The sequence below is a fragment of the Amphibalanus amphitrite genome, unplaced genomic scaffold (assembly GCF_019059575.1).
Source record: "Amphibalanus amphitrite isolate SeventyFive unplaced genomic scaffold, NRLGWU_Aamphi_draft 000528F_arrow, whole genome shotgun sequence".
NCBI classification, from domain to species: domain Eukaryota; kingdom Metazoa; phylum Arthropoda; class Thecostraca; order Balanomorpha; family Balanidae; genus Amphibalanus; species Amphibalanus amphitrite.
This window is the reverse complement of record NW_024882022.1, coordinates 348294-376213: the sequence shown is the minus strand read 5'-3', so window position 1 is coordinate 376213 and position 27920 is coordinate 348294. Positions and strand designations below refer to the sequence as shown.

Here is a 27920-nt window from a genome sequence, read left to right as displayed (position 1 = left end):
CTATCGAGTGGAGTGACTCTTTTTCCCATGCGTGTTCAAAATCAGGAACGGCATTGCATTCTGTTTGCAGTGTCACCACAGCAATATTTGCAAAATTACGTTTATGTTTCATTGGACATACAAAAAGTTCTCCATCGACCTCCATTGAGCTTTTTGGCAGAATAAATCTCTGTTCAATTCTGCGTAAGGGGAACGTAAAAGCAGACTGCGCACTTGTGCGCAAAATCGTCCGTGAAGCTTCATCTCCCGAGGCGTACCTACCCGTCGCTTCGTTAGCACCAGGTCGGCTCGTCAGTCTTGCAATCGCTTATCCTTATAAATGATGGTAAGAAGCAGGGTTGCGGAGTCGTGGTGGCGCCAAATCCGACTCCGACTACGACTCCGACTCCTGACTCGTTGCCATGACTCCGGCCGACTCTGTCTCCGACTCCGGACCCCTGCCAGTGTTTCGGAGTCGTGATGGAGCTGTTCCGATTCGGACCGACTCCGACTTCCACTGCGGGCTCCTGACCGACCCCGACTCCGACTCCGATTCCTGGCTCGTTGCCACGACTCTGGGCGACTCTGACTCCGACTCCGACTCTGACTCCGACTCCGCACCTCTCGTAAGAAGTAACTGCTCGCCCCTGCACCTGGAGTATGGATATCGTGCAAACGTGTATGGATATCCTGGAGTATGGATATGGATATCCACCGACAGAGCAGACATACAGACATGCTGTAAACGCCATTACACTGCCAATACCATGGCAAATCAAATGGCTATCTATGGTTTTTGATCATCGTTCTACATTTTCCAAAATCTTGAACTGAATGTTGGCAATTTCTCGTGACTACTTCACGACCATGACGCATGCATTTCTGAAATTGATCTTTTTTCAACCAGCCAGGTACTCGTATGATAAAATGAATGTCACCATCGTGTTCTACGCCCAAAAGTACGCATAAAAAATGTGTCATGCATGGGCTGCGAATAGGTACCAGTTTTAATTTTCGGGGTTATGTGCTTACCTGATTGACCTGACTTTGACCCTGGCCAGTGGCCTATGTTTGACTGACCCCTACATTGATCTGACACTCTTTTAGCACTTATATGAAGGGTTGTGACAGTTGTGACAGTTGTGACAGATTGTTTAGGACCAACTGATGACTGAATTTATTTAGGACCAACTGATGACGATATAATCGAAACGCGAAACGCGAGGCACCGATTGCGAGGTTCTAAAGTCTATGCTACTGAAAGCCCGATTTCAAGTGTTTGACCTGACTTTGACCCGACCTGTGACCTCGAAATTCAGCTTTAAAGTATTCATGTGAATCGTCTCGTCGCGTTCTTCTTTCGTTTGCCGCGCCTCGTGCGTTTCGCTGCGCCTATTTGTTCGCGAGTTATCGGCTGGGGGCGTTGAACGCCCCCCCCCCCCGGCAAACGGCGGATGGGGAAATACCCAGCAACTGCCGGGTTAATCTGACGCATGTTTTGTCATTTGATCGTCATTTTGTTTCTTACTTTTTTGCCCAATCTAAAAAAAATCATAAATACTTTTTCTCCAAATTTTTGACCCTTTATGACCAATAGTAAGACACTGTGCGTCACTACGTTGATATTTCTCGCCCTAAAGCATAACAACAATATCCATTCAGTAATAGCAGTATTCAAAACATGTTCAAAATGCCTCGCGATATCGATAACATAACGAAAGACATAGGCGACTTATAACATACTTGCAAGGATGACGTCACACATGCGTGACGTGACGTGACCTCGTCATTTCTGAGTTATTGTATGATGCACGAAAGACACTGGTATACCTATGCAAAGTTTCATCGCAGTCGGTCTACGCATTAACAAGTTATGGGCAAAACATTTTTTCGCGTTGACCCCCGGCCATCCGTGAGGCCGTTTCCAACCATAGTGCAGTGGTTGGTAGCACTGCTGCTCCACGGCGTACAGTTCCTACCAGCCCATAGGGTTTACATGTTAAATGGCCTGTTTTCGGCGAGCGATATCTCGGTCAACCTTTGAAGGAATCAATGGTTCTTAGTCTCAAATGATAGATCGATGAATTTTCCTTCGACAATTCCTCTACCATTTTTCACGAAACCCAGCCGATCTTCTACGGCGTACAGGGTAAAGATTTCTCTGCACGCCAGCACCCACGTGATCCGCCTCTCCGAGCGTCGGTTCGCGGTCCTCGGTTCAGCGTCCAATTAATTTTTTTTGCGTTAGGATACCCAAGGCTGAGTAACAAACTCCGTAAGGTTTTGTTTTCATTTGGTTTTATAAATGTTTTTTTTGCATTATCGAAGCACAGTTCGGTGAAATTCGTTTTTATTAGTTGGTCAGGTAGGTATGGCATTGACCGACCCACCTTGCCTGGAAATGCCATATTAATGTTCATAGTTAGCATAATAAAGGTGAGACCAAGCCGTGAATATCCTCTCCGATGCACCCTCATTTTTATTACCTATATTTCACTGAGTTCAATGCAAATATATTGGAAGAAAATCGTTCATATTTATGTTTCCTCTCGTTTCATAAGGCGTTCATATTTGGTTCCTTTTGTTTCATAACAATAAGGTTTTTCCAACAATAACTCTTTTCCATGTTTTTCAATACTTGGGATCCCAAAAATAATGTTAATAAGTGCAGCAAACAGACGTGCATGGATCCGAATGATGGATCTATGATCTCAGTGGATGTCGAAGCAAAGTACAGGTTGGGACCTATGATCCCACCGGATCCGTTGTGAAAAATGCATCTTGAATCTATGACATATGATCTGACGATAAATTAAGAACATGGATCTATGATCTGAGTGGATCCCACCATGTACCACATTTGAAACCATGTTTTAATGGGTTTCTATGCCAATAAGTGACACAAAACTGTGGATTATGACGTGCGATCACATAAAATCACTAAAACAGAACGTTTGTGAGTTGAAACTTGAAACATGTTTTTTTTTATATGTTTTAACAAAAAAAAAATAAGTGAGGATCTATGATCTCACTGGATCTCAAGCAAAAAATGAGACTCGGATCTGTGATCCCCATGGATCTCTCGATAAATTACAGAGCTGGATCTATGGTCCCGACGGATCCGAGATCAGGATCCGTGGGATCAGATCCCAGATCCATTTTCTCGGATCCATGCACATGTCTGGCAGCAAATAGGTATCATTATAATTCATTGAAGTGAAGTTACCTGACCTTGCCTAGCAAATCTGAGTAAGCTCAGCCTAATCCAACCTAACCTAACTTAACCAAACTTACCCTGACCAAGCCTGACAACCCAACCCTACACCCACCCAAAACCTAACACCTCACCTACCTTTGCATAAGCCCAGGATGGGTTGGGTCTGATGAGTTAGGGCTGGGTGACCTCCCCTCAATGGATTATCATGATACTCCTTGCACTAATGAGTATCATTCTTGGATTCAGGATATTGAAAAACATCAGATCAGATCAGATTTTTCTCGGGGTGTTGGCTTTGCAACGCCACCCCTTCCGTATTATCTTCGTCTGATATTCTATCGATTCTTGTGATCTTCCTCTTTGGCGTTAATTTGCTATTTCTATATCTCCATAATTGATATAAGTTGTTCTTTTTTTCCTCCATTGACTGGTAGCAGTCATTTTCAAAAATGACTGCCTGGAAAGCTTCATGAAAGAAACATGGAAAGCTTCAAAGCAGCGATATTTACCCTTTGAAAACCATGTGGACATCAGCTTCAGTAATACAAAAATAACCTTAAATTAATCCGCGCCGGGCCGGGGGTTGGGTGTTACCCTCTTGCGGTTTTTCGCAGATATATCGAAAACGGCGGCGCTGCGCCGCCATTTTTGGTACACCTGTTCATGCATCTTTTCCGCACATGTGAAAATTTCAGACCCAGGTAACTCAAGCACCTCAGAAAAGTTAGAATCCTCGTCATATCTGTAACGACCAAACGATCACCTTGAAACTTTCAGCGATTGATAATAGTAACAGTGTATACAAAATGCATATCTCGGAATTTTGATATTGGTGACCTAAGGTCAGGCCAATTTTGCGACCTCTCCATTTCAGGTAAGTTAATGGGAGATAATTGAAAGGCGCCTTTTTTGGACGAACGTCATTCCAAACATTCTCAAACATCGTGTTACCGGTAAACTCGACAAGCTGAACCGAAAAATGGCACCTGTGACCCCTCCTTTTGACCCAGAGGTCATATCAGGTCATATCAGGCCCCCAGGAGTTTTCTCTGACAATAACTTTTGATAGAGACAGCTAGAGCGATGAGAACACCTCAGATGTGTTAAGCTCGACGATACGGATCGACTGATATGCAACATGACCTTTTCCGGTCAGGCCATGACTTTGACCTGAGGTCACATTTTCAAAATGACCTTACAAGGTTAAATTATAATTCTTTCGACGCGTCTCGACGAGGGGAACACGATGCGCTGGCAAATTAAATGTCGTCTTTTCCCTGAGTCAAAAGTTATTGCAGAAAAATGTTTTTCATAAAACCGCCATTTTTGGAGTTCTTGCCCTCTGGAGGCTAAACCGTTGACCTGAGGTCAAATCTGAGGACATTATTGCGAAATCGCGTTAAAAGAGCTATCGAATGCGCTTTTCCGAGGTCAAATCTGGGGACATTATGGCAAAATAGCATTAAAAGAGCTATCGAATGCGCTTTTCCGCGCCGCTGTAGCTCTATCGGTTCCCAAGTTAGCCGCTGGCAGTTTCCAAAATTGTTGAAATGGACAAAATGTTACCTTTGATGGCCTCTGGCGACCTGGGCCCTGTTTCGCCGGTGACGTAATGGTTTCGCGCGAGCTGACGTAATGTGATGAGGTCACACTACTGACGTTTCGTGTAATCCGTGAGCTGCGTTTGGAACAGAGTTGCTGTCTCGTTGAATGCGTTTGATAACATTTGTCTGATCGCACGGCCGTAAAGATGTTAGCAGCAATATTTGATGACATCACACAGATTGACGGCGTCATGGTTTGTTGATGTTTCCATGGAAACCCAATTTGACACGTGTGATAGCAGCGTGCTGCTATCACCGGTGAAACAGGGCCCCGAGCTTTGACCTGATCTAAAAATGACCGAAGTGTTATTTTTGGCGTTCTTTCGAATGCCGCTTACTGCGTCTCGCTACGTGGCCCAGGAGCCGAGTTAGACGGGGGGGGTCAGAGTTCAGACCCCCCCCCCTCCCGGCCCGGCGTGGAAGTCGCGGAGCACCGGCCCGGCGCGGGTTAATTGACAGAATATGAAAGCTACCCATGCCGTGCTGCAGCTACTTTGCACCATTAATTGTATTGCTTAGGATAAATGCGTTGGGTATACAGTGGAATCCGACAAAATCGACGGCGCCCGGGCTTCGAGCGAATGGCCGGTGCCTTAAGTGAGTTTGCCTGCCGTGTTCTGCGACCGTGGAAGCTGTCCGAAGTCGCTGTTAGCTGCACTGTCGCATAATCTAACTAGCATTCAACGCACCCACCCGCGCACGAATGTGTGATACCTACCTGGAAGACACACAGGTCAAGTTTTTGGCATGCCTGAATAGCGTGAACCTTAGGTGCGAGGACGAAGGGACTACGATGCCTCACCCGGACGAAGTACGCCTGCATTATACACTGGTATATTTAATGTTTAACGACCAAACAAACAAACGGAGGAAGGGAATCGTAAACCTAAGTATCAAAGGAACAAGCAAACATTCACGAACAAAAACGCCAAACCCTGAAACAGTGTCAGGCGGTTTTAACTCGCTATTATCGTCGTTGTTCTACGCCACACAAACACCATGACGGCATCCGAAGTCAGATCTGGTTTATTTTTCTCCCCATCGACGGCGGCGGGGCGCCGAAAGGTGGCGCCAGCGGCGATCATGGGGGGGGGCGCAGCGCCTGAGCTGCGGCCGGAGAGAGCGGCCCTGAAGCAGTTCCGCCGGTGTCTGGCGTTGGACTTGCCAGGCATACAGGACACAAAACATAGACAAGACATACATACATAGGTACAAGACATACTCCTCACTTGAACTTTGCCAACCACTGATCGTATGTTAGATCAGGGTTGGCAACGGGACAGAAAACCTTGTTTCGGCTTGGGCCGCCCTTCCCCCGTCTGTGCCCCGTGTCCGCCGTCAGAGCGCCTTTGCACTGGCCGCAGGTGTTGGTGGGCTGCCGGCGCGTGTAGGGCCTCTTGGCGGCGGTGTCGTGGCCGGTGTCCTCGGCCGGGCGACGGCGGGTCTGCGCTTGTCCGACCGTGTCGGCAGGCAGGACGAAGTGGTGCGGTGGGCGGCGGCAGTCCACCCGCACCACCTGCACCTGCATCAGCCGCGGCGCCGGTGCTGGCAGGGCGACTGCGGCGATCGGACGGGCTGGCGGCAGCTGCACGCCCTGGAGAAGAGCTCTCCGCTCCGTCTCCTTCTGGTGCTCGTTGAACCTGGCGGCGAAACAAAAACAAAAATTGAGGGGTTTACTTTATACTGTTGATTGAAATGTTCGTTGGGGTCCTTGTATTCCAGAGCTCCTCTTTTGACGCTCCGATCTCTCAGGATGTCGACTTGCATCCCACCGCCTCATCCCAACTCGGTTCAGCGCATTTAGGGACAGAGTCTGGATGTATCCCGTCAGCATTGGCGTCCTCAGTAGGAAGACCATGCGGTAGATGCGCGCCGGTTTCCCAGTGCGAACAATTTTAATTTTCTGATACTCAGAAGTATTGTGAAACGTAATTGTTACAACACTGAATGCGTGTATTGTTCTGGCTTTAACACTCGCTGATAAATTTAGCAAAATCAGGTAATGAACGGGTCCGCCCCCCCCCCCCCCCAGCAGTAAAGCCGCACACGGGCGAATATGATGGTAGTATTTTTATAACATATCTTACACCATTATTGATGAGAGGATGGACACTGGACATTCTATCAAGTCTCTGCATCTGCAGGATCGAGCGAACATATAACTCACCAGGACGTGAGCGTGTGCTGGTTCAGAGCCGCCAGGTTGACTCCAGTCCGCTGGGTGATTGCGGGACATTTGAGGAGAATGTCCCGCAGGCTGGAGTGGTGGGCCAGGATCTGCGCCCAGCGCGACTGGACCGACCCTCCGCTGCGCCTGGGGTTTCGGTACCGCTCGCAGAGCAGGCGGACGACCGTCTCAGCGAGCCGGTTCAAGTCGGGTCGTTGCGCGGGAACCGCTCCTCGCTTGAGTGAGACTCTGTCAAATAGAAATCCATCATTAAGTTCACTTTCACATGTGTTCTACGAAATTCTACGGAGCACACGTTGGACATGCCTTCCAAATTGAAGGTCCCTGGCAAGCAGTATGCAAGTTGTGTTTCGTGAAAATCAATAATTAAATTATGTGATGACGTGGACGCGTTTCGTATTTCTTTTTCATCACATCAGCATGTCCAGGTTGTGACTAACATGCGTACAAAATCCTACCAGCATGGACAATATCTCACTTTTATTGCCTTTTAATAAATATGACATAATTTAATAGTTCCAATAATATGCGTGCAAACCCCAATTATTCTGCCCGATGGTGTTTCATTTGAGAACAACGCTTACAATGATAGTCCTATTTTAAAATGCGGGATCCTTACCTCCGTGCGCTGTCCACGCCCGGCACGACACCAGACAGCCGACTGGTCTTCGGCTGTTTAAACCGGCCAGTCGTCAGCCGGTGCTGGTACCGCGGGGAGGCCGCCACCTTGGCTCTGTCGCCGGCGGAGAGCTGGTGCCACAGGTGGACGATGGACTCGGCCTCTTCGTCGGCGACATACCCCCGCGAGCAGTCTAGGCCGACGAGCACCTGCGCCAGGCGGTGGCACTCGGCGTACCCCGGCTGGTGGTCGGGGCCGGTCACGTCCTTAAAACATACATGGAAAACGAGGGTGTCTGACAAGAGCATGTCACCTTCATGAACACATCAGAACATGCATTTTGTGCACTTACAGTTAAAGCAATTTGATTGTGAGACAAGTTACAACATACCTGGCGAGCCGGGTCGCGGTTCCCGAAACTTGAGGTGGTGGCGGAGCCAGCGACGGTTGGTGGCGCGGTGGCTGTGCCCGGGACGCCGGCAGGGACCGGGCCAGGGGCTCCGGCGGTAGTCGGAGGAGCCGACAGCAGCTGAACGCCGTGCTGAGAACAGACGATTTATTCTTTTATAGCAGACTGGTGTGACCGGGCCGGGGTGCATTTACACTCGTGTCAGCCGAGATACCTAATTTCATAATTAAGAAGAAAAAAAGATCCCGAGTGAAACAGAAAGGTCGAAGCAACTCGAAGCAGCCGCACCTCCGGAAGACCCTCGGCTGCCCAGTCTGGCATCAGTGGGATGGCGGGCGACTGAGCGGCGGCCACTACTGCACCAGGGCCGGGTGAGCTGCGTCCCTCCAGGTCCGGCTGTGTGTCAGCTGGTGACCAGCTGGCAGCGTCGACGGCAGGAGGAGCCGGTGGAGGCTGGTTACCATGCTGAAAGTAGAACGGGCGAATTTAGCGCTCAGGGTGATTGGCATGATTAATATGTGCTTGCGCCCGGTGTATAGCTAACTGATGGACCATTCATCCGTTTGAGGTGGAACACACGGGACTATGTAAGCGAGCAATTAGCTGTCTGAATTAACGCTGATTTGCATATCGCTACTGGAAGTGTAACTATGGAAACTTTTGAGGTCGCAGGTGATCACTTCCAATCCTGGGGAGCTTAATGGTTTTATTTGATTGGACTCAAAACGGTCTGAATGACTGAGAAGTCCCGTCCTTAGATCAAACGAGGCTGACTACCTACCCGTGAGAGGTTGTGAGCTCTAGCGGCGGCGGGCCACGAGGCTGCAGCTGCGGCGGCTGCGGCTGCAGCTGCGGCGGCTGCGGCTGCAGCGGGCCCCGGAGCAGCAGCTGTGGCGGCTGCAGCAGCAGCGGGCCCCCGAGCCGCAGCGGCAGCGGGCCCCCGAGCCGCAGCGGCAGCGGGCCCCGGAGCTGCAGCGGCAGCAGGCCGCGGGGCTGCAGCGGCAGCGGTAGCGGAGCCCGGTCCTGAAGGTGCAGCTGCGGCGGCTGCAGCAGCAGCGGGCCCCGGAGCTGCAGCGGCGGCCGGGCCCGGAGCTCCAGTGACGGCGGCTGCGGCTGCAGCGGCGGCGGAGCCCGGAGCTGCAGCGGCGGCGGGACTCTGAGGTCCGGCGGCGGGATTCTGAGGCCCAGCGTCGGCGGGACTCTGAGGCCCAGCGTCGGCGGAGCTGGGGACTCGGGCGGTAGCGGGTCCCTGAGGTCCGGCGGCGGCGAGGCTGGGGACTCCGACGGGAGCGGCCGGGAGAGGCGTCTGAAGCTGAAACACAAGCGATGTAGTCATGAGCTCAGTATGTTTCGCGATCCTAAGTTACCTGTACACCTAAGAAATAAGTTATATGCTTGCTTCATTTGGGATGCAGAAAGTAATAGGGTAAATAACATCCATCAAAGGGTGCAGTATATCGCAAAATTGAAGTAGTTGCATTTAGCTTTAATTTTTAATCGTATTGTTATGTTTTGGGTAGTGGGTGTGTCGATAGTCGCAGATTCGCGTTAGACAAAGATAAAAAGTGGCGCGAGCATGCCAAAACACTAGCCCTGCAGTTGGTTTTGCGTAAAAATGCGATTTGACGAGGCTCGGGCAGGTCGAAGTTACAGCGAAAAAGTCGCAGTGGACGGTGCTGCCACCTACATTGCCAATAACGGGCACTATCATATCGTGATAATTGGGGTAGTTTCAAATGAGAAATGACTTCTATTTTTGTTCAAACTGCTTGAGAAGAAATAAAACAATTCGGAAACATACATTTTTCCCAAATATCGCGTTCCATTTTTTCCTGTTGAGTTGTTAGGAAAGTGGTAAATTTCAAGGTTGACGGCTAAAAAACGAAACAGGAGGAACAGAGCAGGAATCACCAAGACGTGTGCCGCGCCGATGTTGTAGCCTGTAGATAAGGGGTGAGCAACAGAACCAGCATACCTAACGATTTTGATTAGTGATAGATATTTTTCTCTAAATGAAAGACTATTAGTAACTCAGGCAAGCCTTCTAATATAGGTATCAACAGGGTTGCGGTAAAAGGTACAATCGATGGCACAATACAATTATTCTGAGTTGGGAAACAACACTCTTCAGATACCTACCATCAACAACCTCACTATCTCCTATATGGGAGCTATATCATCTGATTCCAGCGCCCTGAAAACAAACAGGTTATCACCAAAAATCTCTGTATTAGCGCCTACCGACATATGCTGAATGACGCTATCAATACCCGACATTTGTAAAAGGTGATTCGCCACACAGACCGCCGGCGTCTGAGGGGTTGAATCAGTGAGCCAGATTGCCAGCGACTCACCGCTGAACTACCGGGCATAACAAAACGGACGATGCGACATGACTCAGAGATCATCACAGACGCAACGACAAATGTAACCGAAGGCCATCTGATCTCGTGCGGAACCCTCGTTCAGATACGTAATATCGCTATCTGCCACCTCGCGGTTCCCTTGTCAAGCCGAACTCATAGGCGACATAACGGGGAGGGCACCGCGGCACCGTGCCCCCTTTGATTTTGGCATTTTAACATTAGCCCTATGGGCGTTGCATAGAAAGAATATGGGACCAAAAGTCGGCAGTGCCCCCCTTAATTGAAGGTATTCCGCCGCTACTGGCCGAACTGATGACACGCAATGGCCAGTCAGTCACAGCTCAGCTTCCTGCGGAACAGGAAGACACATTCAGTGAGAGTCGGTGGTCATTCACTGTGTCAATATTATTGACACGGTGACTAAAGAACGGTTATATTGCGCCAATAATGTTAAAACCCAAATATTAGCACTAGATTACATCGATCTTAAATTTTGGCCAACATTTTTAAAGCATACATCAGAGGAGCTGTTGGCGGCTTACCGTCGCGTCTGTGATGATCTCTGAGTCATGTCGCATCGTCCGTTTTGTTATGCCCGGTAGTTCAGCGGTGAGTCGCTGGCAATCTGGCTCACTGATTCAACCCCTCAGACGCCGGCGGTCTGTGTGGCGAATCACCTTTTACAATTGTCGGGTATTGATAGCGTCATTCAGCATATATCGGTAGGCGCTAATACAGAGATATTTGGTGATAACCTGTTTGTTTTCAGGGCGCTGGAATCAGATGATATAGCTCCCATATAGGAGATAGTGAGGTTGTTGATGGTAGGTATCTGAAGAGTGTTGTTTCCCAACTCAGAATAATTGTAATGTGCCATCGATTGTACCTTTTACCGTAACCCTGTCGATACCTATATTAGAGGGCTTGCCTGAGTTACTAATAGTCTTTCATTTAGAGAAAAATATCTATCACTAATCAAAATCGTTAGGTATGCTGGTTCTGTTGCTCACCCCTTATCTACAGGCTACAGCATCGGCGCGGCACACGTCTTCGTGATTCCTGCTCTGTTCCTCCTGTTTCGTTTTTTAGCCGTCAACCTTGAAATTTACCACTTTCCTAACAACTCAACAGGAAAAAATGGAACGCGATATTTGGGAAAAATGTATGTTTCCGAATTGTTTCATTTCTTCTCAAGCAGTTTGAACAAAAATAGAAGTCATTTCTCATTTGAAACTACCCCAATTATCACGATATGATAGTGTCCGTTATTGGCAATGTAGGTGGCAGCACCGTCGACTGCGACTTTTTCGCTGTAACTTCGACCCGCACGAGCCTCGTCAAATCGCACTATTACGCAAAACCAACTGCAGGGCTAGTGTTTTGGCATGCTCGCGCCACTTTATATCTTTGTCTAACGCGAATCTGTGAGAAAAACACCTCTGTCGACACACCCTCCGGTACTCTTTAATTAACTTACTGGCATTTCGAGACCATCGTACGCGTCGGTCACGAAGATGTCCTCGACGTCCTCGAATCCCTCGTCGAGGTCATCGCCAACATCGTCATCCTCGCCGTGCTGCGTGTCGGGGTCACCCACCCTGTACTCGTCGAGCCTACAGTTTGAACTGTCCGTCTGTCCGTACAGGTAGGCGACCCCGACGAGCTCACCTGAATGTAAACAGAAGCATGTGTGAAACATTATGTTTCACGACTTGTGACAACTTGACACGTCTTGGTACGTAAGTTCGTTTTATGTATATAGGTATTAGGTAGTAAATAATTTTAGCTGATCGGTTGTCGCGGCAGCGGCAACCTTTTCATAAGTTCAAATTCAATGGAGGCTAGCGGACTTAACTGCATTCGATCATTGGCATTAGTTGGCAGTTTTTGTACTGTATAATTTGTGTGACTGTAGCATGCGACTTTTTACCCGTGTATCGAAGAGGCTCGCTTCTGGTGACTAGGTCCCTCTTGAGCACCCTCTGCGACAGGTCGTTGACGGCTGCCCGTATCCGGCCGTCGTAGCACCCTGTACTCGTCCGTAGCACCGGACCTCGCGGGCGCTGTCCTGTCCGATCGCCGCCAGGTGACGATCCGCGTTCCATCTAACCAGACCCTCGATCAGGAAGGCATGGAAGTGGAGGTCGCTGGCTGTAGTCCCTGGAAAAGAATAGAATTAAGTATTAATGAGATACAGGATAAAGTGCTTAGCTTAACCCTATTCCAGAAGGCTTTCGACCACCCTTCAGGTTTCTATTGTGTCATTGCCAAGCGATATTAGATAACCAGTATAACGCCTTTTGGGGCAACTAACGGAGCGAGCGAGAGGGTGAGCCTTGCACGTGCGAAATTGCGAGGGGGTACCTCCAACTGAGTTGTGCACGGCACCCTACTAACCGGTCTCTAGCGATGTGCCAAATTTGAGCACAATCGGCCCAGCCGTTCTCGAGATCTGGAAGCGGCACCCTGCACGTGCGCACGTGCAAAATGGGTCCCAACTGACTTTTGCACGGCACCCTACTAACCGGTCCCTAACCACGTACCAAATTTGAGCGCCATCGGTCCAGCCGTTCTCGAGATCTGGAATCGACCCCTGCACGTGCGCACGTGCAGCAGCACCCCAACTCTGGCACATGGATATGCATTGCATAGTGGGTGCCTACCTACATGCCAACTTTTAGCGCAATCGGCCGAGTAGTTACCGAGATACCGTAGTTTCGTGCAACTTTGGCCACCAAGGGCAACTTTGGCCCATGCCTGGAAAAGGGGTGACCTCTATCCAGACCATGTTGCTTAACATTGTACATAAAAGATGACTTAATTATTGAGGCTCAACGAAAAAAGTGGGCCAAAGTTGCACGAAGCTACGGTATTGCAACTATTACAAAACTGACACCTCTTCTTTTTGCACGTGGCACCTACATAAGGGATCATCCACATGCATCTAATGACCATCTCGATTTTCGTGATTGGTTGTCTGGGATCCATGCCCATGTCTGCTTGGAAGAAGGAATGAAGATACCCTACAAAAATTACCGCAGGTAAATCGGTCAAGTGGTTGCTGAGATATAAGCCTCGCAAAAGCGTCCGCACGGCCGGCCGGCCGGCCGCTCATACCCAGAAATTTCCGTTAATCTACGAAAGACTCCGCTCGCTTCGCTCGCTCCGTAATCATGTTTTGGCAGCAAAGAACAAGAAATGCCCACACAATGAGGTACTCTAAGAGCAAACAACACAAGTGAACAGCCAGTTTGGGTGGCAATGACATATTATGTTTATAATTACCTGGCCTGCAGCATGCCGCTCAAGCTGCAGATTGGGCTGGATGTTGGGGCGCTGCCTCAGCTCCGCCAGACGGCCGGACTCAACATATTGCCGGATCCGCTGGATCCCAGCCCTGTCATGGGGGTCCTAGAGCATGGGTTGGATGCAGCTCAGCGTACTGAATTGAGCCACCATCATGACCATCATGCTCTAAGTATGCAGCCCAAGCAAAGCATTTGCAAAACCAAGGAAAGAAAAATGTCATGAAAAGCAGTGAGGTTAACAATAAATGGGATAAAACAAACTTGTGAACATAAGTTAACCAGCCACCACACCATTGCACTGTTGTGTTAGCTCGCAAGCACCAGCACTAAGCCTGGGGACCTGTGCAACAACACAGCACACCTTTACAAGTAATAGGTACAACTCTCAGCCCAGGACACCACAGATATAAAACTTTATCGGAATTCACTGGGATTGTATTGCGTATGCAAGTCCAAATATTTCGGCCAATATTGTTTGGCCTTGGTCACTGGACAACTAGAATAACCCTATAAGTATAGCTCACATTGCAGCGATACCCAAAATTCTAAATTAAATTCACAGACAAAAAAAATCAAATCCCCGCGCGCTATCAACCATGTAGGAGATTCCAAGTTAAGAATATCTAGATACACTCACTATTTCCTATCAAAGTATGCTGTAAATTTAACTATAAAATACATACAAACACACAGACAAGAAGTTATACACAGAACACATTCGGTGTCATTAGTTTTAATTCAGTCCACTCATACTACAGTGATGAGAGGAACGAAAATCATCTTGCGTTTTTTAGAGGCAAATCCCAAATTGGGCTCAGTGCGAATTTTCCAACACCTCTGTTCATATCTGGATCCTTCTCTTTTATTTCGATGGCCTCGCGCACTGTCCTCTTCCTCCAATCACTGACATAGGCTACTGTTCTTGCCTCCAAAGGGCGCATCTGACCAGAACACTCACTTGCGTGTCGTGCCGGTGCCGATTTCAATCTGCGTCCGTGTTGGATGTCTTGGGCGTGTTCATTCATTCTCACTGACTTAGGCCTTCCTGTCTCCCCTATGTACACATCTCCACATTCACATTCCACCTCGTAAACGACGCCTTTTCTCATCTCCTTTGGGGTTGTATCCTTTAGGTGAACCAGAGTGTTCCTTAGGTTTCTTGACGAGTGTCCTACGACAATGTTGTGGGCACGCAAAAATCGTGATATGGGCTCACTGACCCCTTTCACATATGGGATGGAGACATACCGTGGACGGCTAGGGCGCGGCTGACGTGGCCCGTCGGAGAACGGCTGGACGATCACTGGATTGCCACCGGAGGAAGACGTAGAACCAACAGGATCGCCGTTAGAGGACGTTCGTGCAGTGGCTGGACCACCGTCGGAGGACGCTTGTGCCGTGACCGGGTCGACACCGGAGGACGCTCGTGCAGTGACCGAATCACCGTCGGAAGACGCTCGTGCAGTGACCGGGTCGCCACCGGAGGTCACAGGAGTAGAGACTGGGCCGCCGCCGGAGGTCACAGGAGCAGCGACAGGGCCGCCGCCGGAGGTCACACTAGCGATCGGGTCGCCACCGGAGGAGGCAGGTGCCGAGGGTCGATCGCCGCCAGAGGATGCAGGTGGTGCCGAAACTGGATCATCGCCGGAAGATGCAGGTGTCGAGAGTGGATCTCCGCCGCCGGAGGGACCAGGTGCCGAGGATGGACCGCCGCTGCCGGAGGGTACAGATGCTGAGGGTGGATCTCCGCCGCCAGAGGGAGCAGGTGTCGGGAGTGGATCTCCGCCGCCAGAGGATGCAGTTGCCGAGGGTTGACCGCCGCTGCCGGAGGATGCAGTTGCCGAAGGTGGACCGCCGCAAGAGGGTGCAGGAGCAGTGGGTGAACCGCCGCCAGAGGGTGCATGTGCCGAGGGTGGACCGCCGCCGCCGGAGGGTGCATGTGCAGAGAGTGAACCGCCGCTAGAGGGGGCAGGAGCAGTGGCTAGCTCGCTCCCCGAGACGTTCCGCGATGACCTCTGGATGAAGTCTTTACTGTAGCCGTTCTTGGAGAAGATCTCAAACAGCGTCATTTCTTCCTTGATGCGAGACGAACTGGAGCTGCAAGTATTTCTGGCACGATCAAACATATTTTTGATGATCCCTCGCTTGATGGAATGTGCATGGTGTGATGATGCTGGGATGTATGAGTTGCTGGCGATAGCTTTCCGATACACTCCAGTGTTTAGTCCTCCAGAGTTGTTTCTGGAGACATTGACGTCCAAGAACGAGAGGGCTCCTTCATTTTCAATCTCCATCGTGAACTGGATGTCCTCGTGAATGGCATTCATCTCATCGAGGAAAGTGGCTAAGGCTTGCTCACCATGCCGCCAGAGCACCCATGTGTCGTCCACATACCGGCGCCACACAACAGGTTTCAGCGAGCAGCTTGCCATTAAACTCTCTTCCAAATGCTCCATGAATGCGTTCGCCAGGACAACCGATAGACTCAAGCCCATCGGAGCTCCTTGGCGCTGGAGATAGAACTCGCCTTGGTACTGGAAGTACCGACATTCCAGGCAAGCTTCTATTAGTCGGCGAATGCTGGACACTGATAGCTCCGTTCTGTCAGCCAGTGTGTCGTCAGCTAGCAGCTTCCTGCACACCACTTCAGTCGCTTCCGTTACCGACACTTTCGTGAACAGTGAGACAACATCGAAGCTCACCATTCTGTCCGATGTCAGCACCGACAGGTCCTTCAGCTGCTCAACAAATTCCTTCGAGTTGCTTACAGTATACTCCGTTTTGCCCAGTACAGGTCCAATCACTTGGGTGAGGTAATTGGCGGTCTTGTAGGCAGGTGAGTCTATCATGCTTGTAATTGGGCGCATGGGTACACCATCCTTGTGGATTTTGGGTAGAGCGTAGAGCCTTGGTGCTGTTGAATGTTGAGGCGCTAACTTCTGGTAGAGAGGCCTTGACATGTCACCTGAGTTCACCATGCTCTTCAGCACGTTCTTGAGCGTGTTCTCCTTCTTGGTTGTAGGATCCTTGGGGACCTTCACATACGAGTCATCCTGCAGAAGTGTTTGCGTTTTCTCATGATAGTTTTCCCGTGACATCACTACGACTTTGTTCCCTTTGTCAGCTGGGACTACACATATGTCATCACGAGTTGACAGGGAATGCAGCGCTCTGCGTTCGCCCGGAGACATGTTATCTTGGATGGGCTTCTTCTTCGCCTTCTGAAGAACGTATGCGATCTTCGCACGAGTCCGGTTGGCTTCGCGGGTGTCCTGTGCTCTAACTAGTGCAGCTTCCACGGCGCTTATAATTTCCTTCACTGGGATATATCTTGGAGTAGGCGCAAATCCAAGACCTTTACTCAATACTGCCAGTTCATGGTCTGTGAGGGCCTTCCCACTGATGTTCTCCACCACACTAGGCGTGAGAACATTTCGTTTTGTCACTGCTTGTTGGTGGCGTGTTTGTTCCTCAACTAGGCTGTTGAATTTCTTCACCAATGAAGACTTGGACTTTTGAAACTCTCGGTCGCCGGATGTGTTTGTTACTCGGGAAATGAGCGTCGAGTCGTTCGTCGTGAGGGTAGCGTTCAGTTTTGTTTCGATGTCGCTTTTCCGTCGAATACATCTCGCCTTTTCTCTTTGTAATTCACCTATCTGGTTGACAATAAGTCTTCGTTCGGCTGTTCGGAGAATTTTGGTCGATCGTTCGCTGTTTGACTTGTTCTTCAGTCGTAAGCCTCTCGGGGTTAAGCCTTTATCCCTGCATCGTTTGAGGAAAATTAGCTGGTTCGAAATCCTAGCTAGCTTACACTTAACTGTCTTTAACTCACCGGTTAGTTCGTAAGTACTCTTTCCGTAGAGTCTTGATATGTGCTGTTTTAGAGTCATATTTTTCCCAGGTTTATGTTTGTAGATATAAAACTTTATCGGAATTCACTGGGATTGTATTGCGTATGCAAGTCCAAATATTTCGGCCAATATTGTTTGGCCTTGGTCACTGGACAACTAGAATAACCCTATAAGTATAGCTCACATTGCAGCGATACCCAAAATTCTAAATTAAATTCACAGACAAAAAAAATCAAATCCCCGCGCGCTATCAACCATGTAGGAGATTCCAAGTTAAGAATATCTAGATACACTCACTATTTCCTATCAAAGTATGCTGTAAATTTAACTATAAAATACATACAAACACACAGACAAGAAGTTATACACAGAACACATTCGGTGTCATTAGTTTTAATTCAGTCCACTCATACTACAGTGATGAGAGGAACGAAAATCATCTTGCGTTTTTTAGAGGCAAATCCCAAATTGGGCTCAGTGCGAATTTTCCAACACCTCTGTTCATATCTGGATCCTTCTCTTTTATTTCGATGGCCTCGCGCACTGTCCTCTTCCTCCAATCACTGACATAGGCTACTGTTCTTGCCTCCAAAGGGCGCATCTGACCAGAACACTCACTTGCGTGTCGTGCCGGTGCCGATTTCAATCTGCGTCCGTGTTGGATGTCTTGGGCGTGTTCATTCATTCTCACTGACTTAGGCCTTCCTGTCTCCCCTATGTACACATCTCCACATTCACATTCCACCTCGTAAACGACGCCTTTTCTCATCTCCTTTGGGGTTGTATCCTTTAGGTGAACCAGAGTGTTCCTTAGGTTTCTTGACGAGTGTCCTACGACAATGTTGTGGGCACGCAAAAATCGTGATATGGGCTCACTGACCCCTTTCACATATGGGATGGAGACATACCGTGGACGGCTAGGGCGCGGCTGACGTGGCCCGTCGGAGAACGGCTGGACGATCACTGGATTGCCACCGGAGGAAGACGTAGAACCAACAGGATCGCCGTTAGAGGACGTTCGTGCAGTGGCTGGACCACCGTCGGAGGACGCTTGTGCCGTGACCGGGTCGACACCGGAGGACGCTCGTGCAGTGACCGAATCACCGTCGGAAGACGCTCGTGCAGTGACCGGGTCGCCACCGGAGGTCACAGGAGTAGAGACTGGGCCGCCGCCGGAGGTCACAGGAGCAGCGACAGGGCCGCCGCCGGAGGTCACACTAGCGATCGGGTCGCCACCGGAGGAGGCAGGTGCCGAGGGTCGATCGCCGCCAGAGGATGCAGGTGGTGCCGAAACTGGATCATCGCCGGAAGATGCAGGTGTCGAGAGTGGATCTCCGCCGCCGGAGGGACCAGGTGCCGAGGATGGACCGCCGCTGCCGGAGGGTACAGATGCTGAGGGTGGATCTCCGCCGCCAGAGGGAGCAGGTGTCGGGAGTGGATCTCCGCCGCCAGAGGATGCAGTTGCCGAGGGTTGACCGCCGCTGCCGGAGGATGCAGTTGCCGAAGGTGGACCGCCGCAAGAGGGTGCAGGAGCAGTGGGTGAACCGCCGCCAGAGGGTGCATGTGCCGAGGGTGGACCGCCGCCGCCGGAGGGTGCATGTGCAGAGAGTGAACCGCCGCTAGAGGGGGCAGGAGCAGTGGCTAGCTCGCTCCCCGAGACGTTCCGCGATGACCTCTGGATGAAGTCTTTACTGTAGCCGTTCTTGGAGAAGATCTCAAACAGCGTCATTTCTTCCTTGATGCGAGACGAACTGGAGCTGCAAGTATTTCTGGCACGATCAAACATATTTTTGATGATCCCTCGCTTGATGGAATGTGCATGGTGTGATGATGCTGGGATGTATGAGTTGCTGGCGATAGCTTTCCGATACACTCCAGTGTTTAGTCCTCCAGAGTTGTTTCTGGAGACATTGACGTCCAAGAACGAGAGGGCTCCTTCATTTTCAATCTCCATCGTGAACTGGATGTCCTCGTGAATGGCATTCATCTCATCGAGGAAAGTGGCTAAGGCTTGCTCACCATGCCGCCAGAGCACCCATGTGTCGTCCACATACCGGCGCCACACAACAGGTTTCAGCGAGCAGCTTGCCATTAAACTCTCTTCCAAATGCTCCATGAATGCGTTCGCCAGGACAACCGATAGACTCAAGCCCATCGGAGCTCCTTGGCGCTGGAGATAGAACTCGCCTTGGTACTGGAAGTACCGACATTCCAGGCAAGCTTCTATTAGTCGGCGAATGCTGGACACTGATAGCTCCGTTCTGTCAGCCAGTGTGTCGTCAGCTAGCAGCTTCCTGCACACCACTTCAGTCGCTTCCGTTACCGGCACTTTCGTGAACAGTGAGACAACATCGAAGCTCACCATTCTGTCCGATGTCAGCACCGACAGGTCCTTCAGCTGCTCAACAAATTCCTTCGAGTTGCTTACAGTATACTCCGTTTTGCCCAGTACAGGTCCAATCACTTGGGTGAGGTAATTGGCGGTCTTGTAGGCAGGTGAGTCTATCATGCTTGTAATTGGGCGCATGGGTACACCATCCTTGTGGATTTTGGGTAGAGCGTAGAGCCTTGGTGCTGTTGAATGTTGAGGCGCTAACTTCTGGTAGAGAGGCCTTGACATGTCACCTGAGTTCACCATGCTCTTCAGCACGTTCTTGAGCGTGTTCTCCTTCTTGGTTGTAGGATCCTTGGGGACCTTCACATACGAGTCATCCTGCAGAAGTGTTTGCGTTTTCTCATGATAGTTTTCCCGTGACATCACTACGACTTTGTTCCCTTTGTCAGCTGGGACTACACATATGTCATCACGAGTTGACAGGGAATGCAGCGCTCTGCGTTCGCCCGGAGACATGTTATCTTGGATGGGCTTCTTCTTCGCCTTCTGAAGAACGTATGCGATCTTCGCACGAGTCCGGTTGGCTTCGCGGGTGTCCTGTGCTCTAACTAGTGCAGCTTCCACGGCGCTTATAATTTCCTTCACTGGGATATATCTTGGAGTAGGCGCAAATCCAAGACCTTTACTCAATACTGCCAGTTCATGGTCTGTGAGGGCCTTCCCACTGATGTTCTCCACCACACTAGGCGTGAGAACATTTCGTTTTGTCACTGCTTGTTGGTGGCGTGTTTGTTCCTCAACTAGGCTGTTGAATTTCTTCACCAATGAAGACTTGGACTTTTGAAACTCTCGGTCGCCGGATGTGTTTGTTACTCGGGAAATGAGCGTCGAGTCGTTCGTCGTGAGGGTAGCGTTCAGTTTTGTTTCGATGTCGCTTTTCCGTCGAATACATCTCGCCTTTTCTCTTTGTAATTCACCTATCTGGTTGACAATAAGTCTTCGTTCGGCTGTTCGGAGAATATTTCCGACTAATCATTTGTCTGATTTAAAAAAAATATTTGGACTTGCATACGCAATACAATCCCAGTGAATTCCGATAAAGTTTTATATCTACAAACATAAACCTGGGAAAAATATGACTCTAAAACAGCACACACCACAGATGTACTCAAAATACTATACTGTGCTATTGTCCAAGCCATCCACCACCCCCCCCCCAAAAAAAAACAGCAAAACAGCAAAACAGCGACATGTCCAACACCAAGCAAATAAATTAGTCAGAAATAGTGATTAGAAGCATCAAATAGGACCACCCAGTCACAGCTGACATTCTAGTGAGGATGCAAGAATGGTGCATGATGACTGGGGCTCTGAAAAAGAATGAGACCTAGTTACTCACTGAAAAATGGTGCACTGTTATGGTATGCGTATTGAGCAGGATTCTCTTTAAAAGAAAAATAATTTAATCAAACACATGTGAACATGAGTTCATAAGGGCTTTCTCATACTCTATGGTGTATGTTTGCATCCCTGTACCAAAAAGAAGTCATTTAAAACCACAAGTATATGGGAACTAGGCATCAAGAAGTTCTCCATGAATTGTCTGCTCTTACACTGTGCAGTCCACAGTTACAGCCTCTTTGCAGCGCAGCCACCCCCCGGAAGGTCAGCGGCTGCTGGCTGCCGCACTGCCGTGGGCATCTTTGGACCTGAAACACAAATACAATCATATATTATGTTAATGATAATACATACCAATTACCATAGACCTCTGTATACCTCTGACTAAGAAGACTAAGATAAGAGACTAAGAAAATGTAGATTTTTCGGAAAGTTAACAATTGATGGTAGGCGATCTAAGCTCAATATGTCTCCAACTCACCTTGTTATACAGGTCAAGGACAGCCCTTGGTTGTCTCGGACCGGGCCTGCTGCCCATGTCCGGCGTCCAGCATTTTTGTTGTGCGAATTTTTTCAGGCGCTGGGCCCAGATGGCTTGTCCAAAGGCTTTGTGACTTTTCCCCATTGTTTTCTGTCAACAGTAGTACGGTGCTTCAGAGGGCCTTCATATAAAATTTCCATGTTTTAGGCGTCTACTGTTTTAAGCTTAAACAGTGTAATTATTTCAAAAATGCTTGCTCTCAATAAAATTAAATCATACTTAATAAACCTATGAACAATGCATTTATCTATATTACTATTTGAGGAGGGTGCGTCTGTCCGTTACCGAGGTCCCGACTTGGTCGTGCTTTGCGTGGACTACAGGCCAGACCTTTGCACCTAGGCCGGTGAAATTTGCACAACTTATAGATCAAGGATGCGCGACGTGCCTTTGAGGGGTCTCAGCTCGATCGGATTGATGAGGAGCGCGTGGCGCGTGCTCAAAAAGTGCAAATTCGCGTCATATACTTTACATGTATAAATCGGCGTGCGAAATCGGGCGAAAGCGGCTAATTTTGGCCGACACGGGTCCAGTTCCCGTGCAATATCTTGGTGACCAGGGGTCCGACCGGCACGGGGAAAACAGCATCGTGTACAGAATTGAACGGGCTATCGAATGGTGTGCGGTGCAGGGGATGGCACGCGCCACGTGCACCGTGGAGGGCACTTTTGTTGAAAAAATGCGGTTTTTGACGGATTTTGGAATTGATTTTATTTTTAGGTGACCGTTAAATGGAGCGAGTTGAATCAACGCCTATTTGCAAGAGAAAGGTACCGCCTCTCATATAAAAATTGTGAAAAGCTGATTGATCCAAATCAAGGTGGTGCAAATCACAGGAGAAAATGGTGTTTGTCAATTTTGTGCCACTTTATTAATCACACGGGGTTTGCTGCATAACATGATACCTTTGGCAATTGAATATGGTACCATTGGATAGAGCATTCAATTCTGTCCAATATTCACTCTTCATTTTTGCATGATTAGCAACAGTATCCTTAAAAATGTAAATGTTCCAAACCATTACATTGTCATTTTTAGCGAAATTCATCGATGGCCCTCAAAAGACTTCACGCCAGTTTTCGAATCATTCTAAAGTAGAACACATGATAATACGACACGGGCACCTCGATGCGATGGATCTTTTTTGTTTCACTACAAAATGTTTGGCCGTCAAAAAGCAATCGAACGAAATGGACACCAACCAAATCGACACAGACCAACCCAATACCCACGGGTCAAAAATAACCCTTCTTCGCGTTGCGGAGCACGCGGGTAACCCTAGTTTTGACTAAAATGTAATGTCCTTTTATTTGACATCCTCCATGCAAACCTTATCATTATGACAACTGGGGCATTCCACGATAGATCGTACCAGGCCCGTCACCCTCATCTCTCAGATTTTAATGAAAATCGGTCCCAGGGGTAATCATAGGCCCCAAAGACGCCTGGCAAAATATCAGACTTCTCAGATCAAAACTTTTTGAGTTAAATTGCATTACATTTTTTTTAACTTCGGTATGTAACGGTGAGTTTGATGGCCTATAACTCAAGAACGGGTTAGGCAACCAACAAAAAGTAAACAACACTAAGCTTGCGATGAATCAGAAATTAATATTACTATTTAAAAATTCCAAAGAAAAAATTTCATTGTTGAGCAAAAACCTTAATCTTTTTTCATTTGCCTTTAATGACTTTTGGGACCAAAATTTTTCACATTTTTATGTTTTCAAAATAAACTTCATGTCATTGCAAATCGACATGCAAAAAATTAGAAAGGTGTTCTTTCTATAAGTTCCTCATTTTCCCGCAAACAAAATGGGTTTCGGAGGGGTTGATACGACCCCAGCACGCCGTTTCGCTTTCTAATAGAGCTAGAGCCTCGCGGAAAAAAACGTGCTGGTGTGCCGTTACAGGTCGCAGCGATTGGTACCCGATTTTAAGGTCTCAGGTCAACCGGTAGCGTCTGAGGTCAGGTCACGTGACTGAAGTTACGGGTTCAGTTTTTAGTAAATAACTTCGCAAAAAAATGGCCGCAGAGCCGCGATTTTGGCATCATTGTGTTCGCCTAGCTCAGGTGCATCGAATGGTATACTTTTTGCTAGGGTGAGGTCAACTTAAGTAGTTGACCTCGGGTCAAGGTCAGGTCAGAGCCCCTCAGGTCACGAAGCTGGGCAAAGGGTATCATATGGCATATCATTCGATTCGGAAGGTCTTCCCGAGTCCATTGGTGGCTTTCCCGACTCTCTAGCTCCATTTGATCGGGAGTTATTGACGAAAAACTCGTACGACCCTAGTGACGTCATAAATGACGTCACGCAAGGTTAAAAATGCAAAAGTAAAGCATTGGACTTTGCAAGGAGTGCATGAAATCACGATACCATGTACGTGGGATAGTTTTAGATCATTCTCGGCGCCAAAATAACAGTTTTTATATTTTCCCATTGATTTATAACAGTGATGTCACGTGACCGACCTGACCTCATGTAACCTTGAAAAATTCCCAGATATACAAGTTGTGAGACCTCTGGAGGACACCATGTATGCGTCCTGTAACTTTCATCTCGGACAGCTATTGTCATTGGCGTCCAAATCTAAGTCAGAACCAAACAGCCTTTTTCACCCTCGCGCTTATAGGAAAGAGGGTTGGATGAACCCTCTTTTCACTTTTTTTCAGATGACTCAGACTTAAATTGAAATTTCAGTAACCCGTGATGTCACTAGGCAGCTTTACCACGCCATTTATAAGCTCCCCTCCCGAAATCACTATTCGAAACCGTTATCGTGACGTAAAATAAATACATTTATAGAAAGAACACCTTCCTAATTTTTGGCATACTTCTTAACAATGAGCCACATATTTTTTTAAAGAAATAAAAATTCAAAAAAATTTGGTCCCAAAGTCCAAAAAATACAAATGAAAGAAAACTCGATATGTCATATATCAAAAATAGCGTATTTTTCGAAATTTCAAAAATACACATTAATCTCTGTTTCATTGCAAGTTCAATGTTATATAACATTTGGCATTTGAATAATCCGTCTTAGAGTTACAGCCCGCCAAACTTAGCGCTGCAAAGCAAGATCCAAAAAATGTTATACACCATAACTCAAAAAATACTTATCTGATAAGCCTGAAATTGTTACAGGTGGATTCAGAGCCCCTGATTACCCCTGAAACCAATTCTCGTGAAATTCCGAGAGATGAGGGTGTCAAATTGGAAAAAAGTGGTACGATCTATCGTGGAATGCCCCAACTCCGGTGATACCAATCAAATACGTTGGAACCTCTAACAATGTCGATGCAAAACTGAAACAGAAATCGATACTGACAAGGTACCTTCTTCTCTACCCACTTTCAAGACTTTCAACATAAATATATTCAGCATAACACTGCCCATGCATGCCATTAATGTAAAAAAATTAATGACCTACACTTGGCGCTGTATGTTCGCCAGACTCACGTGCTTTGTCCAACGTTTGTTTACATTTGCTGGCTCCGGGATGCATTCTACCGATACGACTGAATCTTGCTTCAGTAGAGCATACGCATCTCCGGCATCTCCAGCACCTTTTGCTAAAGCTCATAAGAGGTCCACTGCTCCACCAGACTCGGAACCGGTAGATCATCGATCGGTTCCGCCCTCTGATTGGTCGAGAGAGAGACTGCAACGCCCATTCCCCAGCATAGGAAACTATCATCAAAGACTTCAATTGATACCTCCCGATCACAAGAAAGGAACCATAGCTTTCGCGTGGAATATCTCCCGACGGAATTAAGGGAGGGCGACGATATTGACTCTGTGAGCTCTTGGATGCTCGTAGTTGAGAATGAGTGCCTTACATTGGGCCGAAATGTATTACAAAATCTTTTCTTTCTCCTTCCCTCTTCCCGTTTGGAGTTCCCCCGCTGGCAACACTAATGTTCCCCAGCTTTGGCGCAGTCGGTAGCGTATCGGGCTACAGATCCGAGGGTCGTGAGTTCGAATCCTGGGAGCGCCGCGTGATTTTGGCTAGAATTAAATGATGTAAATTCTTGAATGTTTGCATAATCAATTATTAATAGCTAATTGAATGTATCTGCCCACTAATCGGCCCTTAAAACCTGTTATTTAAGAAATTTAAGAAATGATTGTCACGTGCGCGTCACGACTGCCAACCATAAGCGTTACCATATTCTAGATTGAACTAACTTTTTGCTAGTCCCGACCACATATAGTAGGTTTTCTAGTAGTTATACTAGAAATTCCTACCAAAGTTCGTCCTACCCTTCACTCAATATACCCTGAACTTAAGCCCCTTTCGCATCAAATTCAATCCAACTCTCGACATAATATGCCAGATACACTTAATTGTACAGCCCACCGCTATGTAAAGTAATGTAGGGTTTTACCAATCTCAACGGTTGGCGTTGACTGGCGATTGTTTAATGCGGAGCGATCGAAAAGAAGATGTCAATAGCTTAAGTTGCAGCTGCAAGGGTGACGATACATATAAGCTACATTCAAAGGTTCATTATAGTCTGGTAAATCGTTCCTAAGCTTCAGAAGCAGAACATACCCATGACTGAAACCCCACATTACTTCTGCTGTGGACTGTACCTCTCATCCCAAGTGGGGACAAGCGACAAGAACACGACTCAAGTTCTTATTTTGCCTTTTTAGCCCAATGTCGGCTGAAGAGGGCTTTCTTTTAAATCGTGCCAGGCCCAGAAGCAGCATATTCGAGCCTCGTGGAACGGAAAATGCCTGTCTACCAGCAGCAGATTCGCGAATATCAGTTGCTGCTAGGTTAAAGGGACTATCCCACCTTTAACATGGGGTTTGAGTTGAGATAGCCAAGTTTGCGGCGAGGTTCAGAAACCACTATCTATCTAGATTGCAACCCCCGCGGCCTCTTGGTGTTGAAGAAATTCGTTCCCTTCATTTGAAAATGGGCCTTGTACAAGGCCCTATCTTCAACATGGAGCGACCGTTAGTGTGACGTCACCTCGTTTAGTCATTCTGATTTCAATGGGTTTGTTCGTTGAAAAATCGCTTAAAACTTGGTCTGAACTTTGTTGTGGTGCCTACAGAGTAAAAAGAATCAGCTTTATGACAGTAATGTGGCCTGGGGAAGGAGGTAATTTTGGGCTGTGTCGTCACATATTTGAAAGTTTGTGTTTGGAATATGGGAAGCCTAAGATGTTTAATGAAAAATAAATGCCAGAACCGTGTTCCTGGTCATCCAATCTTTAAAGTCGGGCACAATTTAACTGGTTTTAACAACATTTTAGAAGGTGGGATAGTCCCTTTAACCCAGTGCAACTGCTATGGCTGGTTGCGGCATTTGCGATAGAAACACTCCATGTTAGATAGAACATGTTACATAAAACGCTTTAGCAACGTCAATGATAGCTCATATTGATGCTTCCTTGTTTTATTTTGCAAGGTTAGGCTCTTTCGATCTTGCGAGACCTTTGCAGTGTCGGGAGCATGATAAGAATTAGGGAGAGACAGGCCTGGGGACACCGGGCACTGGGCAGTGGGCGGCCAACCTGCTTGCAGGTTCCTGCATGGGGCTGAATGGGGCTGCTGGGCGGCTGAGCCCGACACGATAAACAGCTCACCCAGACCCACTGATGCGTTCTCACCGCACTTGAGCATCCTTCTGGGGAGCTACACGCTTCGGATAGAGGTGACCGTCCAGGGGTCTAGCTCGGACCAGGTTTTTAGAGTCGTTGAAGAATGAGGTGAAGGATTTGACTGCCCTGGGGATGAAAAAGAGAGCACGTAATAGTTATTTCTCGTAGGTTCGCGCTTGCAAAAACAGTGATGTGGTCCCGGGTCTATGTATTGGCTTCCCCACACTGCCTTTGGGTGAGGGAAAAAGCCCATAGCCGATCACAAACAATCAAATGGTAAAGCTTTTCACAGAGCACAAGTATATCTAACACAGTTGCTGGCTAGATACATATGCCAAAACTGGTGGCGGTGGGGCGGACGGTGGATGTCGCGCCAAATCGAACCGTGCGCTCAGGTGACACGCGCGCAGTGAAATGGCCGGGTGCAGCCGGTAGCGATGTCAATCGGATACCAACTTTTTGGTATACCGATACCAAACCGA

At 48.3% G+C, this 27920-nt stretch overlaps 1 protein-coding gene and 1 long non-coding RNA gene across 2 annotated transcripts; both read right to left on the bottom strand.

Annotated features, from left to right (window-relative positions):
- Window positions 1–5626: 5626 nt before the first annotated feature.
- LOC122393293 lies at window positions 5627–8932 on the bottom strand. The gene is made up of 6 exons (XM_043389192.1): window positions 8798–8932; window positions 8305–8481; window positions 7999–8148; window positions 7608–7873; window positions 6968–7216; window positions 5627–6440 (listed from the first exon to the last, which is right to left on the bottom strand). The coding sequence occupies exons 2-6, from the start codon at window positions 8335–8337 to the stop codon at window positions 6026–6028; spliced, it is 1113 nt and encodes a 370-aa protein (XP_043245127.1). The 5' UTR covers window positions 8338–8481; window positions 8798–8932; the 3' UTR covers window positions 5627–6025.
- A 12168-nt stretch (window positions 8933–21100) lies between these two features.
- On the bottom strand, window positions 21101–25590 carry LOC122393294. Its single transcript, XR_006258675.1, has 4 exons — window positions 25280–25590; window positions 21759–21908; window positions 21490–21585; window positions 21101–21246 (listed from the first exon to the last, which is right to left on the bottom strand). It is a non-coding gene; the product is annotated as an uncharacterized LOC122393294 (long non-coding RNA).
- Window positions 25591–27920: the final 2330 nt, after the last annotated feature.

What these genes read in the sequence shown, in the direction of transcription:
- LOC122393293 (XM_043389192.1), bottom strand. Translation starts at nt 8,337, where the DNA reads ATGCCAGACTGGGCAGCCGAGGGTCTTCCGGAG. An exon ending in GGCGTGGACAGCGCACGGAG is followed by an intron (nt 7,217 to 7,607) that starts GTAAGGATCCCG and finishes TCTATTTGACAG; the next exon opens with AGTCTCACTCAAGCGAGGAG. An exon ending in CAGCACACGCTCACGTCCTG is followed by an intron (nt 6,441 to 6,967) that starts GTGAGTTATATG and finishes TTTCGCCGCCAG; the next exon opens with GTTCAACGAGCACCAGAAGG.